General features: G+C 42.7%; 1 protein-coding gene across 1 annotated transcript in view; it reads right to left on the bottom strand.

The window, feature by feature from the left end:
* OBSCN (obscurin, cytoskeletal calmodulin and titin-interacting RhoGEF) overlaps positions 1 to 19,200 on the bottom strand; it is a 330,114-nt gene that overhangs the window by 112,447 nt on the left and 198,467 nt on the right. The window contains exons 67-70 of the mRNA XM_036739619.1: positions 8,592 to 8,864; positions 7,216 to 7,488; positions 3,507 to 3,794; positions 1,785 to 2,051 (exon numbers count right to left, since the gene is read on the bottom strand). Of these exons, the coding sequence (XP_036595514.1) occupies positions 1,785 to 2,051; positions 3,507 to 3,794; positions 7,216 to 7,488; positions 8,592 to 8,864 (1,101 nt within the window). The remainder of the gene's footprint in view (positions 1 to 1,784; positions 2,052 to 3,506; positions 3,795 to 7,215; positions 7,489 to 8,591; positions 8,865 to 19,200) is intronic.

Below are 19,200 nucleotides of genomic sequence, written 5' to 3'. Positions count from 1 at the left end.
ATTTCAACTCCTTTGTGCCTCAGAAGAGACTCACTCTCATGTCTAGACTTAGTCTTGCTTTCCTTTGAACTCCAAACTTACTTCATGGCTCAGCTCAAGTGTCAGCCCCTTCAAGAGGCCTTTCTTGATTCTCCCTGCCATTAGTGTCTCTCCAGTTACTGAGTATTTGTCTTGAATATATTGTATGTTTTACTTATCTGTGAATAGGCTGTATCTCCACATTAGACTGTGTAATCTGTTTACCTGTCCATTTTAACATGACATTGCTGTTATGTCTGAAATAAACTTAGGTGAAGTTTTGTTCTGGAAAAAGTATAATCTGTGGAATTCCATCTCTTACAAATGTTAAGTTTCTTAGTAGCAGAAACTTGTCTCACTTTTCTATTTTTACCACCAGTGCCTGGCACAGAGTAGGAACTTAATAAATGCTTGCTGATTGATGGACTATACCTCATTGTGGTGTGGAGGTGATCCTAGCTTCTCAAAAGCAATGCAGGAAGAGCATATTTTTTCAAAAGACCTACCACATTGGACAAGGCATCAAGTATCACCCTAGTGACAGACTGATTTTGCTATTCCAGGAACAACTTAGCTAAGAATGGACAGACACATTGCTATGAATTCGGTTGATTGGCTGGTGAGGAATTCTTTGGCCATAACAAGTCATGAATCAAAACTCTGAATCTGGTTCCTCTGACTCAAGAGCCCATGCTCTTCCACCATGCATGGGAGAGGCCAGACTGACCACAAGAAGCATAGGGAGCGGACCCAGAGGACCTCGGTGGAGGACAAAGGACACAGAGCAAGTTTGGTAGAATGGGAAGATCCACGGGCTGAGAGGCAGGAGAATTGGTTTTTAGTTCCAATTCTCCTGCTGACTCACTGTAAGACATTAGGCAAGTTACTTCTACTCTGTGGCATTCATCTCCTCCATGTGTAACATAGAATCACTGATCACAGACTCGTGTCTACCTCATAGACAAATGGTGAAGATAAATGCGGAGTGTGTTGGGCAAGGATTAATCACTTCACGTTATAGATGAATGAAACAGTCGCAGACAGGGAAATGACTTGATCCAGGTAACAGTGAGTGGGAGAGGTGGGACTACTGGTTAGGTCTTCTGATGTCCTACCCCCCCAGTTGTAGCAATAAAGCCCACATGAACTGAAGTCCAGCTCAGGTGTCACCTATGCATAAACCTTTCTCTGGTCCTCCTCAAATAGAATTGATTCCTTCCCACTTTGTCTTTTGATGTATTTTCCCATTCCTTGCATCACTGTAATTTTTGTTCATGTCTTATCTACTCTACTGGGCCACGATCCCGGTGAAAGCAGGGACCATGCTGACTTCTTTGTATCTTCTCCAGCCCCTACCATAGTGCTTTGCCCATAGTGGGGAGGAAGGAAGGAAATGAGAATTTATTAAGTACCTACTATGTGTCAGGCATCATGCTAAGCACTTTACAAATATTATTTCATTTGATCCTCACAACAACCCTGGGAATTAGGTGCTATTAATTTACCAGATACCCACTGAATGAATGTGAATGAATGAACTCATAACTGAATGAACGGACAAATGAACAAACGGATGAGTTATTACATGAAAGAATATATGAATATATGTATAATCAAATGAATGAATGAGTAGATTAACAAATGCCCGAATGAGCAAATGGATGACTGAATAAACTTCCTGCATGTTTCCGTAATGTTCAGCCTGCTTTTGTTTCCCTTCCCCACCCCCCCTTAACTCCCGCCCCCCCCCCCACACCGAGACGTACCTTCAAAAGATGTAGGAGCAGAGGCTTTGCTGCTAGTGGAGCTACAGGTGTAGGAGCCTTGGTCATCGGGTCGGAACCCATGGATCACTAGTGTTTGCTTCTTGCCTTTGGAGATGAGCTCATAGCGGCCCCCAGGCTGGATCAGTTCATTCCCCCTCCTCCAGGTCACCTCCTGGATCTCACCTGCCATCTCACACTCCAGGCGAGCTTCCTCCCCGACCACCACCAACTTGCTTACGGAGGTTGAAGCGACTGCCTGCACAGGCTCTGCAAGGAGACATATGATCAATGGCATTGATACTATGGATGATGCTCCTAGTGGGGTCCTTGTGTCATGTGGGAGGGGCCTCAGGTTCTCAGCCAGGACTAAACAGACATTGGTTTTCCCATCTATGAAACAGTCAATATAGTCTGGGTTTTCACCTAGCTCGCTGAAATATGGTGAAGAATAAATATCAAGAGGAGTGGCCTACTAAGTGTTTAGGGCACACATGGATTGAGAAATACTTCCCTCCATCACTGCTGTTCTTCATTGGCCCATATCACTGGATAGCGAGATCACTTGCTAGACTATTCCCACCAGGTTCCCATTTCTTATCTGTTACCCAGCCAAGGTGAGGTGGGAGGCTACATAATCTTTGGGTTATGAGAACGTAGGATTTAGAAGTAGAACTGACATTAGAGATCATCTAGCCTAACCCTCTGATTTTGTAAAGGGGTAAATAAGGCTCAGGGAAGGGAATGACTTATCCAAAGTCACACAGGTATTGGAAGCACGTGGTGGCAGCCCCGGGAGTCTTCTAACTCTAAATCCAATGCTATTTCCACTAAATCACTCAGCCTCCCCATTGTACTGAGGGGAAACACGCCTTCCCTGAAAGAGAGGGGCTTTCTGAGGGTGGGGATCAAGTATCCTCCTCACTCTCTTCTTCAAAACCCTAGCTCCCAAGACTTTCTTCCTTGTTGCTGAACCCAGGGCAGGGTCTGATCCATTTATAGGTTAGATGAGTGGCTGTCTGGGTGCAAAGGAAAGGAACATGAACATTCTGACTATGGCACCAAGAATAAGTCAGGAAAGCAAGATATCCAGGGTCTTCTACTCAACATGCCCCAAAGCAGAAACCAGGGAGCATTTCAGAGTCTTGGCTGTGTGAAGAGCTTCCCTCAGGAGGAGACAGATGGCCAGAACCCAAATTCTTCCCATAAGACACCAAAGACCACGACTAGAAGGGGCATCATGGAATTATTACCCATTCAGGAAGGTAAGGGATTACTGTTATTTCCATTTTATGGAAGGTCTGCATTGCAAGTATGTGGGATTTAAACCGGGGCAGATCTGGGATTTAATTAGTGCTGGGTCTGGACTCAGGAAGACTCCTCTTTCTGAGTTCAAATCTGGTCTCAGACACTTGTGAGCTGTGTGACCCTGGGCAAGGCACCTAATCCTGTTTCCCTCAGTTTCCTCATCTGTAAAATGAGTTGGAGAAGGAAATGGAAAACCGCTCTAGTATATTTGCTAAGAACACCCCAAAAGCGGTCACAAAGAGTTGGGCATAACTGAAAAACAACTAAATAAGAAAAACAAAACTGGTGTAAAGAAGAAAGAGGAGAAAGAAGGAGGAGGAGGAAGAGAGAAGGCAAAGAGGAGGACAGAGAGGAGAAAAGGGGAAGATGAGGAGGACAGGGAAGAAGAGGGACAGAAGGCAGAGGAAGGTCACTCACCAAGTTTTACCGTCTGAGGCAGGTGCACGGGCTCTCCTGTGCCCACCTGACCTACAGCTGCAATTCGGAAGCGGTAGGGCTCCCCAGGAATAAGGTCGCTCACCACACACTCAGTGCCTGGGACCAGATCTTTGTGACATGACTGCCATTCGCCTGTTGCTGTCTTCATTTCCACCCTGTACCCAAGCAGGCCAGCACCACCGTCGCTCCCTGGGGCTGCCCATGACAAGGTCACTGAGCGGCCACTCTGTTTAACAACCTCAGCATCTTCAGGAGGGTCAGGGAGACCTAGAGGTGACAAAGAAGAGCATTAAAGTGGGTCGTCTGCAGTGCTGGGCATCCAGGGATCCTGAGGAGGTCCACAGCAGAATCTTTTGATCAGGTGTTTGGTCGTTTTCAGTCTTGTCTGACTCTTTGTGACCTCATTTGGGATTTTCTTCACAAAGATACTGGAGGGGTTTGCCATTTCCTTCTCCAACTCATTTTACAGATGAGGAAACTGAGGCAAACAGGGTTAAGTGACTTGCCCAGGGTCACATAGCTAATAAGTGTCTGAGGCCAGATTTGAACTCATAAAGAGGAGTCTTCCTGAGTCCAGGCCTGGCACTCTATCTACTGTGTCACCTCGTTGCTCTACAGCAAAGCCCTACCAAAAGGCCGTGGCTCTGGAATCAGAAGTTGAGGGTTCAAGTCTCTGCTCACTTAGTGATTTGATTTTGGGCAGCTAATTCACTTTATCTTCCTGGGCCTTTCTTCTTCATCTGTATGAGGATGATAATTAGAGCTATTTCACAGGGCTGTGACAATATATACCAAGGGTTTCTTAAGTCACAAAATGCTATATAAATGTGAGCTATTTTTTTGACTTCACTATTAAGCTATTATTCTCATGATTGGAAAGACATTTTAACTAAAGAAAACCTGATAGCTCAGAAATCTGGCTGAGATACCATTTCTACAGGCATTCCACTACTGTTCGGCATTGATAGGGCGCGTAGGAAGGGCACAGATGTGTAGGGAGGCTGTGAGGGGAGGGGAACTGAAAGGGAATAAGTATTTATATACTGCCTACTAGGCACTAAAGGCTTTACAAAGATGATCTCATTTGATCCTCACGACAATCCCGTGAGGTAGGTGCTATTATCACCCCCATTTTACAGTTGAGGAAACTGAGGCAGATGTTGTTCAAGTGTCTTGCCCAGGGTTACCCAGACACCATAAGTGTCTGAGGTGGGATTTGAACTCAGGTCTCCCTGATTTCTAAGCAGACAGCTCTATCTACTGTGCCACCGGTTGCCTCTGAAAGAGAAGCTGTGGAGGCACCAACTTATTTTTCCTGAGGTCAGCACTGATTTTGGAGGACAGAGAAGGAGACTGAGGCCCAGATTAGAGCAGTAATTTTCCCAGGGTCACATAACTTATTAATTATTAGTCAGGATTAATACAATGAGGCCTCCTGAATTCCAGTGCCTGTCATGGACTGAATTTCAGAATCATAGAATCTTAAGAGTTGGAAGCCTAGGTATCTAACATAGAGCCAACGGATCAAATAAGGCCAGCCTGACCTCAGAGAAAATGGGACCTACCTATGATTTTTAACTACCCCCTCCCACCTCTTTAAAAAACAAGATGAGCCAGCCATGTAAACTAGTAGGACAGATTTCTGGCTCCATGACCAAACTCTGAGCAATGTTTGGCAGAACTATAACTAAGGTGGGGGAACTGGGGCTTTGTTCCTAAAATTAAATGGTCAAAAAATTTCAAATAATGACTATGCAATTTAAAAATTTGTTGCATTTATGTTTTGGTAAAACTTGCCCTCTCAGTACTTTAGAAATGACTGAGTTTAGTATCTAATTAGCAAGAATAATTAGATAAAATAGGAAACTAGCATTTGTATACTCCCTTCTCCCAACTCAGAGGTTTTACACAAACGACCCTTCACCAGGGTCCTTTCATGTGGGACTGTTGTCCCAGGATCTCTGTCCCTGCTTTACCCTATCCCCCAAGCCTCATATTCTAGTGTCTCTTCTCCCATTCAATGGAATTTGTCTTAAATACTCATATTATTTTCCCATAATAAACCACAAAATTGATTTGAAGGGGGCCTTTTGTGCTGCTTGCTTCAAGACTGTTAATTATAGCTCTGATAATTGAGTCCACTCGTTTCTGGGAAAATCCTTTTTATTTTATTCCTGGGACAGAAAAGGAAGGAATGTAGGAAGAAAAAAAGAAAGGAAGGAAGGAAATGAGCATTTATTAAGCACCTACTGTGTGCCAGGAATTGTTTTAAGCATTTTACAAATTTGAGGCACTTAATTAATGCTTATTGACTGACTGACTGAAATCAAAGCTGAGGACTGCTATTCACTTATGGAAACTTGGATTTGGAAATTAGATACACTTTGAGTTAATAAACCCTATAGTTCTCAAGAACAGTTTAGTCCACGAAATACTGGGATTCTCATTAATCCATCTCTGTCACTTACTAGCAGTTTGACATTGGACAAGTCACTTCCTCTCTTGGCCTCAGTGTCCTTACCTATAAAATGAGGGAGTTGGTCTAGTTCTAGGATTCTTAACCTGGGATCCACGAACTTGTTTTAAAAATATTTTGATAACTGTACTTCAATGTAGCTGGTTTCCTTTGCAACCTATGTATTTAATTTTATGCATTTAAAAATGTGATTCTGAGAAGAGGTGCATAAACTTCACCAGACAACACTGCCTAAGGGGTTCATGACAAAAATAAAGTTAAGAACTCTTGGTCAAGATGATCTCTAAAACCACACTGGCAACTCAAAAAGTCCATTTTCCATGCTCTAATGCCTCTTCCAGTTCTACCATTTCAGTCTAATATTTCTTCCAATTCTCACATTCTTCCTTCGGTGTTGTATGGTGCCTCTCAGTACTGATATTCTTTGATTCTGTAGCTTGATAGGTCTTGGTCTGCAAGTAGTACTAGGCCTATAATTGTCTACCTTGGCATGAATAAAGTTGATTAAACTGGTTTTACATTATCACAAAAATACAAATTTTAATAGCCAACAGCCTATGTACTTTGCCATTATTATTTATAAAAATACCTGCTGTCCACACACATATGGATTTTTAGATTGTATAGTTTGTTATTATAAAAATATGGATTCTCTTGGTTGGAAGGGATCTGAAAAATAATTTAGTTCAACCTCCCCAATGGCCTATTAAATCCTCATTAGGAAAACCTCCATGTATTCAATTCATTATGATAAAAGACCAGTGATCTCTAGGGTTTCCAACTTTTCAATTAGCTCACAGCAGATCCCAGGGCTTAGAGTAGATTCTCAGGAAGGAATAAATACCCTATCCCTGGAGATCTCCAAGCAGAGAGGCTGAATGACGACTTGTATTACAGCGGATTTCTAATCTGGTGTAGAAAGGGATCCTAATCCAGGTGGGCCCTAGACTCATGGTTCTCTGAGGCCCATTCTAGCTCTAAGCCTCTATGAATGTGAATTAAATTTGCTGCCTGAGTTCTCCATCTGCTAGGAGTCTCTAAGTAAAGCGGGTATGCCCACTGGTTGGAGATACCATAGAGAAGATTATTGCTTAATACAGGTTGGATTAGGTGACTTTGACATCCCTTCCAATTTTGAGATTCTATGGTCTGGTTTTGTTCATTACTAGGGCATGGCTGCATTCTCCTTAGATTCTTCTTTTTCCCACTTACTGATCACAGACAGCTTGGCTGAGGCGACGGCATCTCTGGCTGCAAAGGTCACCTCCCCAGCATGGTGGGGCTGGGCATTCCTGAGGAGCAAAACGTGGCGGCTGCCATCAGCTTGGATCACCCAGTCCTCATCGGGCTGAATTTCGATGCCATTGATGTACCAGGTCACCTCGTTCACAGGGACTGTCTCACTGAGCATACAGCCAAAAGTGGCTTTGGCACCAACCTTGACCTTCACATCGAGCAAAGACTCCAGGAATTCCAGACGCCAGCCTAGGGCGAAGATATGCTTTTAAATGTTGCTGGCATGAACAGAACTGGTTTACACTCAACCCTAAGTCTCCATGCAGAACTTCAGAGCTCAGGTGAGACAGCTGGGAAAAGAAGGGGTCTCTGCACACGTGTACCTATTGGGTCCTAAGGGTATTTCTCCTAGAAGAAGGATCCTTAGATGGCAGTCCTGGGCTTGGGAAAGAACCTAGCCCAGTTCAATGAAGATTTGAGAATTTGTGGCTATTATTAGACAGTTGCATCACAACCTGTTTGGCCACTGACAAGAATACCATTTCATACATACTAATTTACTCTCAGTATAGGCCCAGGTGTATGACAATAGCTAGACAAGGACGTGGAACAAAGATTTATTGATATAGATAGCCTAAAAGCCTCTGAGGACCTGGTATGCCTGTATTGTGATTGGGTATGTCTGTATGGCCAGCTGGGATATGTTTACTGGGAGGGGAATGTCTATGAGGCCAGATTGTGTATGTATGTATTGTAATAGAATCTGTCTGTGAAGCTAATTGATGTGTAGTTTTTGGATTGGGTATGTCTGCACAGATTGTTGGTGTGTGACTATTTGTATTAGACATGCCGATATGTTTGTATTGGGTGTGTCTGCGTGTCCAGCTGGTGTGTCTGTATTGGGAATTTGTGTGTCTCTATTATCTGAAGCTTTACTCACTGGGTGGGTTGACTTTGTGCATGGATCACCCGTGGACCACCCAGAAAATATCTTTTCCATCAGCCAATTACAATTTCTCCAAATAGCCAAGATTGTACCTATCATGATCCAGATGATCATCACTAATGACTTTTCCGTGGTATTAGGACCCCTGATCCAATATGGGAAATGGAATCAGGATGGTACTTTGAGTCTGACTGTCCTGCCTATTTGAAATAGTTTTTTCTCCCTAACTTCACCCCACACCAGGATTGGGTGTATATCGACCACTCCACCTCTTTTAGAATAATTCATTCTATAGCCCCCCTCTCAAACAATCTAAAGGCCTCCATCTTCATTCCCCATCTTCTTTGCTTCCCCTCACCAACCATCATAACTGAAACACACCTCCAAACCCTGCAATCATCAATACCTTTGACGGTCAGAAAAGCAGATGTGACCATATCATTGGCCAGGAAGGTCACTTGGCAGCTGTCCTGGGGAGTCAAATTCTTTAGCAGTAGCAGGTGCCTCCGGCCATTCTCAAAGTAGACCATCTCAATGTTTTCTGAGGTTTTCACTGGCACATCATCCATCAGCCAGCTGTGATTGGCAACCTCTGGCTTGGCCAGATGGCATTCAAATAGGGCCTCTCCTCCTTCCACTGTCTCCACATTCTCCAGCCCCCGGACAATGGTGTTCTTGGCTGAGGTGAAGGAGACACAATCGGTCAAATGCTGAGTTCCTACCTGGTTCACTGGTGGTGTCAGACATTCCAATTTAACAGTAATGATAACTCCCACTTCCACAGTGATTTAAGATTTATAAATCCCCTTCCTAACGACAACCCTGTGAGGTAGGGTATGAAGGCGTTATCCCCATTTTATGGATGACATGTTATTTTTCTCCTGAAAGAATGCAAGCTTCTCAAGGTCAGAGACTGATTCATTTTTGTCTTTGTATCCCCAACAACTCAACTACAACCTTAATAAACGCTTGTTGATCCATTGACTGAGGAGACTGAATTTAGAACATAGACTTCCTGAGGGCAAGAGAGGGTTGCCCAAAAATCTTTGTAGCCTCAGCACCTCTGGCTTGTAGGAAGTAAGAAGTAAGCATTTAATGAATATTTGCTGAACTGGATTTATTGAGAGATTAAGTCACCTGCCCAATGTCAGAGAGCCAGCAGAGGTCTCTAAGATTCTTTCCACTATTCCAGGCTATGCCTTCTATATTTGAAGGCTCTAAGTTAACTAATCTCCATCTCAGGCCTCCAAAACAGAAGGAACCTGCAATGTAGGAAGGGTTATGTGTAACCCTTCTACCAACTTTGGTAAAAGTGAGCACAGCAGACATTCACTGAAAGCTTGCCTTTTGCCCAGGCTCTCCGAGGAATACAAGAAAAGGTAGTTAACTGCGTTATGTATGGTAGAAAGGGCACTCGACTTAAGAGTCCTGGGTTTGGGTCATGTACTGTGTGATCCAGAACAAATCACTTAAATGCTGAGCCTCAGCTTTGAGGAGATAATGATGTTCATATGAGAATCACAGGCCTGCAAGGGAATTCAGAAATGTTACCTCATTCAAACTGGAGAGAATTTCATAGAAAACTGAGGACCAGAGAGGAGAAGCCCAAGATGATAGCTACAAGGAATATTAGACATCATCTAGTTTGAGGAGTGACTGTGTTGTTTTAGAAAGATTAATCTTCCTGAATGAGGAGACAAGCTAGAGTATAAGCTACTTGAAGGCAGGGATTATTTGGCTTTTGTCTTTGTGTTTCTGTGGCCTTCTTTGCATGCTGTGGCCATTTAATAAATATTTGTTGAATTGAATTAGTTGTCGGGAGATTTAAGGGACTTATCCAAAGTCACAAAAAAAAAACAGTAGTCAGGACTCAAACCCAGATCCTCTGACACCAAAACCAGTGGTCTTTCTTTACATTATATCACAGTGTGTCTCAGAGAGATGCAGAATTGGAAGGTGAAGCCAGGTCTTTGGGCTCCAAGCCTAGCAGCCTTATGACTCTGCCATGCTACCACACCAATTTCACAGGGCGGTTGGGAACAAAATATTTGGTAACTCTTAAATGGGGATAGAGAAATGAGGCAAATTTAGGCCTCATGGCTGGAAAATCTTCCTAGTGGAGCTATTCTACAGTTGAATGGGCTGCTTTGGGGGGCAGTGGGTCCCCCTCACTGGAGGCCTTCAAGCCAAGGCTAGTAAACTGCTTACCAAGTAGATTGTAGAGACGACTCTTGTTCAAGTATGAATTGGAAGAGCCACTGAAGTCCCTTCCCATGCTGGAATTCTTTGATTTTTTATTCATGGCAGAACTGGAATAGAAATCCAGGGCCACTTCCCCTGGGCTGCTTGAGGAACAAAGCTATGGAAGCACGATTGACTGTGAGATGTAAGGTCCCAAGTCCCCTGTCAACCTCATGGAGTCTGTGTCAGTTTTTAGCTTTGTATCTAACCTACTATTCAATACGGTGCCTTAGACACAGTGCACATCATCATCATCATCATCACCACCACCACCATAATCATTAGCGTTTATATAGCACCTACTGTGTGCCAGGCAGAGTGGCTAGGTGGTGCAATGGATAGAGTGCTAGGCCTGGAGTCAGGAAAACCTGAGTTCAAATGTGGCCTCAGATACTTACTAGCTGTGTGACCCTGGGCAAGTCCCTTAACCCTGTTTGCCTCAGTTTCCTCATCTGTAAAACAAGCTGGCAAAGGAAATACTGCAGTATCTTTGACAAGAAAACCCCAAATGGGGTCAGGAAGAGTCAGACACGACTGAAGGACGACTGAACAACAACATGTGCCAGGCATTGTGCCAAGTGCTTTTATATAAATATCATCTCATTTGAACCTCACAACAACCCTGGCAGATAGGTGGTATTACGATCCCGATTTTATAGTCAAGGAAACTGATGCAGGAGAGGTTAAGTGGCTTCTGGCCATACAGCTAGGCTTTCTAGTCTGGGAATAGCCTGTGTTGGATTAAATAGTCCGTTGAACACGAGTGCCAATGCAGGCCAGGAGTTGGGGCTGAAAGGCAGATTAGGTGGTTTGCCTTTGATACCACAGTGAGAAGTCTGGGTTTGACCCTGGTGGTGACAAGGAGGCACTCTAGGCTTTCGAGGAAGGGAGTGAGATGGTCAGAGATGCGCTTTAAGAAGCAGTAGTGTGGGAAGGATGAGGGGAAAGCCTGGGATGGCTGGTGGGGCCCATTAGGAAATCATGGAGGTAATATGAGCGTGAATTGATAAAAGGCAAATCCATTTTATTTCAAAAGGCCAATATCTCTCATGACACTATTCTGGCACTCATACAGAGAGAATGTGTCTTTATCCCTCATCTCTAATTGCTTACCAGATATAATTTCCTAGATGGTCCCTACTGCTGCCAGACTTATCTTCCTTGTGCATGGATGTAGTTATACCCTCTCTCTACTCCAATGGCTCCCTGTTGTTGACTGAGCCAGGCTCATACTTCTTAGCCTGGCACTTCACAATCTTGTGCTATTCTCCTTTTTCAGCTTCTTTTCACACAACAATCCTCCATGTCCTCTATTATCTAGCCAGATTGCGTACTCACCAGCTGCTGCTAACATCCCACTCTTTGCTGTATCTGTGTCTTTGCTCACACTACACCTTACACCCAGCTCTCCCCCTCTCCCCATTTGTTGGATTCCTATCCATGCTCAGATGCCACCTCTTCCAGGAAACCTTGATTCTAGCAGATCCACCCTGGGCCTCACATAGCACTCTGATCCTTTCTGATGTACTGATTATGTACTATTGTGCATAAAATGTATTGGAGATTATGTCACATTCTCCTACTAGACTGATTTTCATGAAGGCAAAAAACTGGGTCTTATCTAAACTTTATATCTCCCCTAGTTCCTAGAACAATGTTTTGTACTTTCAGAGTACTTAATAAATGTTTGTTTATTTGAATCTCCAAACAACTTCAAAATTGAATTCTAAATCACAATTCTAGAGGATCAGTTTTGAAGAATGCTATCCAACTCCTAACAAAGAGGAGATAGACCCAATCTACATAATGATATTACATTTCTGAACTTGATATGGGAATTTGTTTTGCTTGACTATTTATATTTGTTATAAGAGGGTTTTTTTTCTCCCCAGGGGTGGAGCAGCTGGAAGAGAACCAAAAATACGCTTGTTAATTGAAAATATAAATTAATTAAAATAAAATAAAGTTTGCTTTCTCATGGAATTCAAAATGTTTAACTCTACATGTGTGAAGCAATGTGTTTGTGGCTCTCAAGAAATTTATTTTAGAAACCAAAAGACAGCTTATCATCACAGAATTTAGAGATGGAAGGGACCTTAGAGGTCACTTCATCCAACCCCCAGTTTTACAGATGAGCCCCAAAAACTGAGCCCCAGAGAGGGAAAGTGACCTCTCCAAGGCCATACAGTTAGCAACCAGCAGAGCTGGGCTTAGGAGACGTTTTCAATGCCTTCAATTATTAGGTCCATCATCCTAGTAGATTATGGGTCCTTTCAACACTCAAGATCTGTCACTTTGCTTTGTCTCTGTCCACAGGATATCTGGCTGATCGAAGCTAGCTTGTATCACTCTGTTGGGGACATAACTGTAAGCAACAGCAAAACCATCAGGGATGGGCCAATAACATCCCAGGGTGGCCTAAGGCAAGAGCCGTAGCATACAGATGGATGGAATGTTGACATCTAATGAAAAAAACTGTGGGAATCACACGCAAGAGGGAGCGGAGTTTATATGTGGGGCTTAGAACAGGAGTTTTTACAAAAATAGACTGCCGGTCATTTAGAATGGTCAGAGAATATTCCAGAGTTAGAGCACCAAATTTATGGGATTCCCTGGGGGCTCGATCAACTCAGCAAGCATTGTGGGTGGAGTGTCCTTGGAAGAGCGGGCTCTGGGAAACGCCACTGGTCTTGTTTCCTGGGAGCTGCATGTGTGGCCCAGGAGGAGTCCAAAGGGATTATCATCATTAGACAGATGACTCTACTGCTGATAGTTGTCTCAGGTTTGGCCAGTAAGCGGGTAGTAACAGTAACAATGATAGTAATAGTCACAACAGCTGACACATAGAGTATTTCAGGGTTTACGGAGCACTTTAGAACATGGAGTAATGGATAGAGAACTGGCCTCAGAGCCAGGAAGACTAAGATGAATTGCAGAGAAGGTCCTCACCTGCACTGGAAGAGGGAGTTTCCTCACCTGGGAATTCTCCATATCAATGAAATCACCTGTACCTTACTGTGTACCTGAAGCAATCTTGTTATGGAATTTCCCTTACCCCTTAAGAAGAAACAGCAACAGAGGAGATAAGACCTATGTTAAGAGCCAACAACAAACATGTGCGTGTGTGTGCATGTGTGTGTATCTTCTCTTTTTAAACCCTTTGCCTGGGTGAGCTTTTCCATTCCTATAACTTCAACTCTTGTCTCAATGCCAATGACTCCCAAACCTGCGTCTATGACCTCTCCCCCAAATTTCAGACTGGCATTTATAATTGCCTACTGGACATCTCTACCTGAATGTCCCACTGGAACCTCCAGCTCAATATATTCAACACAGACTTCACCTTCTTTATCCTCCTTCTGGCTTCCTTATCTTAGTCAATGGCACCGCCATTCTCCCAGCCTACCATGCATAGAACTAGAGGGCTGTTTTGATGCTTTCCTTCCCTTAAAATCCAATTAGTTACCAGATCTTATCAATTTTCTTTCTTCCCATTCTCACCACCACCACCACCATCCTAGTTGAGACTCTCAATACATCTCTCCTTGACTATATCTTCTATACTTTTTTTTCTACTTTTTCTTACATAAATTCTTCATTTACATGCCTTCTCCCTCCATCTCCCAGGCCTGGAATGCCCTCCTATCTTGATGGGGAGTAAGGAAGGCATGTAAGTAGGAAGGCACAGCACATGGTCAGGAGATAGTTACTGACATTGGTTTGGCTAAAGGGAAACTTAGACAAAGTAGGTACTATATAAATGCCAGTTATCATCATTATTATTATGATTATAAAAGTAATTATTATGTATTGTGTTTAGTAATTTCAGTGGCATCCCCATTTGGGGTTTTCTTGGCAAAGATGCTGAGATGATTTGCCATTTCCTTCTCCAGTTCATTTCAAAGATGAGGAAACTGAGGCATATGGTATTAAGTGACTTGCCCAGGGTAACACAGCTGTTAAGTGTCTGAGACCAGATTTGAACTCAGGAAGATGAGTCTTCCTGATTCTAAGCCCATTTACTTTATCCACTGTGCCATGTGGTTGACCATTATGCATCATAGGTGCTTAAAAAATATTTGTCGAATAAATGAATTCTTCTGAAAATCATAAGCTTTCAGAATTGGAAAGGATCCTAGAGATTATTAAGAAAGGGATTTTGATAAGAGGACAACTAGACACTGAATGAGCTGATTCTACAGATGAGGAGAAGTGAGGTGATACACCCAAGATCACACAGGTAGTTAGAGGCTATGGCAGGATTTCAACTCGATTCATTTTCTCTATCCCTCTCCTTTTCAATAGGAGAAAATGAGGTGTAGAGAAGAGAAATCCCTTGCTGAGAATCACACAGATAGTAACAAAGTCAGGATTTGAATCCCAGTCCTCTGACTCAAAAGACAACTTGCTTTCCCCTTCACCATCCAGGCTGCCTTTCTCAACAGCATTTATTTCATTATCACGATCTCTTTTTACAAAGTAATCTTGGGTTCTGAGTGGGTGTGTGTATACATACATGCACACACTTAAAGGTTCTATATTTATATAGTCAGTATTCTTTTAATGAAAATAATGAAGGGGCTTTTTTTGGTTTGTTTTTATTTTGGGTGAGAGGCTGGTTGAGAGCCTTATACTGCTGAGAGCTAACAGCCTAGGGGTATCATAACCAACTTCCGGTCTGCTATGGTCTTTGCTGCCCAGTTGGCTTTACCCCTGGGTTCCTAACTCCTGTTTTGATGTTTGCTTTCTAAAGTCTTTTGGTTCCTAGGAATGACCTCCCTACCCTCTTCACCCATCTATAATGGTCTTAAAGAACAGGATATGGTGGATTATTAATTAAAGCTATTTCAATGACAAATCTTTAGCGAGGACTGATTAATCTTCTTTATACATAAAGTTAGCAGTGCCACTCCTATGCTCAAAATCCTTCCAAGGTTCCTAGTTGCCTACCAAATAAAGTTCAAACTCTTTTGTCTAGCATTCAAGGCCCTTTACAATTAAGTGTCACTATATCTTTTCTAGCTTTGGTTAATACCATGTGCCTCCATACATTCTATACTCTGTCTAAACCCGGCAATTCACTGCCCCTTGAGTATGCTCTGTGCTAACCTCCTTCCATGCGTTTACTTCTACTGTTTCCGTTGCCTTGAATGTCTTTCTAGCCTATCCATCTTTGAAAGCCCAACTAAAATGCCACCTCTTCCAGGAAGCCTTCTCACTCTGACTTCAACAATACTTTGGTCTTCAGGGAATTGTGGGAATGGAGTGAACCACAGTGACTCTGTCTTGTGACTCAGTTCTGGATCTAGCTCAATTCTCTTTCTATTCAATTATAGGTCTAGTCCAATTTCTGTTTTGTGAGAAAACTTTATCCAGTTATGGAAATTGTGAGAAAACTTTATTTCATTGTTTGAACTTAACCCTGTATGGCTGGGAAGCTGGACCACTTCTCTCAGATTTGTTTAAAATTAATGCAAAGAGGGAAGGAGGGATAGAATTTGAAACTCAAAACTTTAAAAATGTTTAAAAATTGTTTTGACACGTAATTGGGGGGAAAATAAAATATTATGTACATAAAAATAAAATTAATGCAAGGAATTTTCTCACAATTATACGTCTCAAGCAACCCATGTGTCTTATCTGAAAACTGGTCCCATACTGGTTCAATCAGTTATTATTTTCTTGTTCCTTTGATTGAATACAGACACTTAGGGAAGAATGGAACACCTCTTTCTGATTTCAGGGAATTGCACCTGTTTGCTCCCCCTTGGAAAGCCCCTAATCTCCAATTAGAAATCAGATAAATCTTGTATCCAGGTTTATAGCCTATTAATTGTTTTCTTTTAAGGCATAAACATCTGTCTCCCCCTGTATTCAAGGTCTGGACCCAAGCTGAGGCCTGGTCCTGATCTCTTATGCAATTGGTACGAACTGCTTAATAAATCAATATGCTCAGAAGCTCAAACCTTTGTTTCCTCAGTCCTTTTATCTTTCACCCATCACAGTCTGCACTCCTTTCATACACTCATCATGAAATATTATATATTACAACCATCCATGCATATGTCCTTTCTCCTTGGGCAAGGGTACAAGTGTGATCTCTTTGATAGCAAGGACTGTGCCTCACTGGAACAGTACTCTCCACATAATATACACTTAATAACTGTATCCCAAGATCTGAAACTAGAACAGAAACACAGAAAAGCACTTCATCTTTTAGCTCTACCATCACACCTACTATACTGGCATAGTCTCTTAATCTCTCAGACCCTCAGGTTTCCTATCTGTAAAATGGGCATGCTGATCCTTCTAAGTATTCCAAAGGGTTGTTATGAGGAAAATACCTTGAAATCTCAAAGTGAGTTTTCATTACTAGCCACAGAATGAGTTCATGCCCTAGGGAAGGCCCCTGCGGATCTGGGGAAATAAAGGGCTGGATAGAGGAAAAGGGGATGTTTAAAGCTGTGCCAAGAGACAGGTTGGCACCATGTTCAGAAAATCTCCTTGCTAAAAGGAGCAGTAATATCATTCCCATTTCTCTTAACCTGTAAGGGTTATAAAATGATTTTCTCACAACAATCCTGTGAGGTAGGCAGCGCAAGCATTATGATCTTCATTTTACAGATCAGGGAAATTGAGGTTTGGTAGATAGTTGGATTTGATGGCTTTTGATGGCTTTCCAAGGTCTAAGTCAGAAGAGATGAGAACAATTCAGCTCACATTTAGTTGAGAGAGACTGAGGGCAGTTGGTAATTTCTAGGTCATGTTTAGTTTCAAGGAGCTGAAAAGCCTTTGAGATGAGAGAGTGGGGTCTATAGTGGTAGGTGAACTACACTTGGAGACTAGAGGACACGGGCAAAAGTCCATCTCTGCTACATATCAGCCATGAGACCTAAGACTACACCTGAGCCTCTATTTCCTAATCCATAAAGTGGGAATGATAATCCAATACCACCTCCCTGACAGGGCTGTTGTGAGGAAAACACTTTATAAAATTTTAAGTCCTATAGACATGTGAACCCTTGCATGTACTTGCATAAGGGCATGAGACTTTGTATGGATAAAGACAAATATGCATCTCTACTTGCCTCAGATGCTCCCTGGGTACTTGATAATGTATAATAAATACTCCAATCCATTGGGCATTCAGGGAGTGCTTCCAGACCATGGGTTCATCTGGTGAAGTCCCACATCACCAACTGTCCATTAGACATTTCAAACTGGGTCAATCCATAAACATATATTAAGCACCTACTATGTGTCAGGTACTATGCTAAGTGCTGGCATCTCAAACTCAACTTCTCCAAAACAGAACTCATCTTTTCCCCCAAACCCACCCCTCTTCCAAACTCCCCTATTTCTGTCAAGGTTACCACCATTCTTCCAGCTTTCCACATTCCAAGTCTTGGTATTATCTTTAACTTTTCACTACTGGCATAGCTAGCTACCAGCTTAGCCCAGGCCCTCATTAACTCTTGCCTGGACTATTTTAAAACTCTCCCACTTGGTTTCCCTACTTCAAGCCTCTCCCCATTCCAATCCATCCTCCACAGAGCAAGTAAATGATTTTTCTTAGAAGAAGGTCTGGTCATATGACTACCTCTACTCAATAAAACTCCAGTGGTTTCTTGTTGACATGAGGAGAAAATATCACTCTTCTGCTTGGCTTTTGAAACCTTCTACAATGGAGTTTAACCAAACCAACCTTCCCAGTTTTATTATACAGTACACCTCTTCTCATACACTATGGGCTGGCGAAACTGGCCTTCTTGCTATTCTTCACACCTGGCTCTCTATCTCCCTTGCACTGGCCACCCTCACTCCTTCCTCACTGAATCCCTTCCTTCCTTCAAGACAGTTCAAGGATCACTACCTCTACCTGCCTTTCTTAATCCAGTGCACTTAGCGCCGATGACTAAGGAGGATTTGGGGTCTCTGGAACCCAGTGGATTTGGGTTTAAAGGACTCAAGCTCTGGCTCTGCTACCAACTAGTGTGTGATGTTGGACAAGTCACCCCTCTCTGAACCTCAGTTTTCTAATCTATAAAATGGGGATAGCAATGCTTGCATGACCTCCCTTACAAGGCTCTCATGAGGAAAGCCCTGACCCTTAAAGCATCAGAGGAATGAAGTCATTATTATTGTCCCTTTGTGAAAGGTTCTAATCAAAGTTTACCAAGATCTTAGCAAAGCTTTTGACATGTCAAAAATCAGAATGGAAAGATATGGACTAGATCTTGGTACAGTTAGGTGGAATTAGAACTGTTTGAATGACTGGAAGGTCAACTTGGAGGGAGCAATCTAGCCTAGAGATCCAGTGGAGTGCCCCCAGAAGTATCCTTGGTCCTGAGCTGTTGGACATTTTTCATCAATGATTTGGATAAAGGCTAAGATGGGAGCCAAGTGCTATAGAGGAGAAAAAAATACTAGATTTGGGATCGGAGGACCTGTTTTTGAGACCCTGGGCAAGTCACAACCTCTCAGGGCCCTAATTTCCTCATCTGGAAAGTAAGGAGGTTGGATTAAATGACCTCAAAGTTCTCCACCTGGTGTAGTGACTCAGTACTCGTGGATGTAGCTTTTGTTACATTAACCCACATTTGTGGGGGTTTTATCCTCTCCCCAATTACATGTAAAAACAATTTTTAACATTGGCTGGTTTTTTAAAAAGCTTTTTGTTTTAAAATTTCTTGTCCTCTTTTAAGTATTTTACATCTTTTCCCTCCGTCTCTCCCTTGTATTACTTTCTTAGACTAGAGGCCCCCTAAGGACAA

The sequence above is a fragment of the Trichosurus vulpecula genome, chromosome 9, assembly GCF_011100635.1.
Source record: "Trichosurus vulpecula isolate mTriVul1 chromosome 9, mTriVul1.pri, whole genome shotgun sequence".
Classification (NCBI taxonomy): domain Eukaryota; kingdom Metazoa; phylum Chordata; class Mammalia; order Diprotodontia; family Phalangeridae; genus Trichosurus; species Trichosurus vulpecula.
Note: the sequence above shows the minus strand (reverse complement) of the source record. Positions and strands in the feature narration are given on the sequence as shown.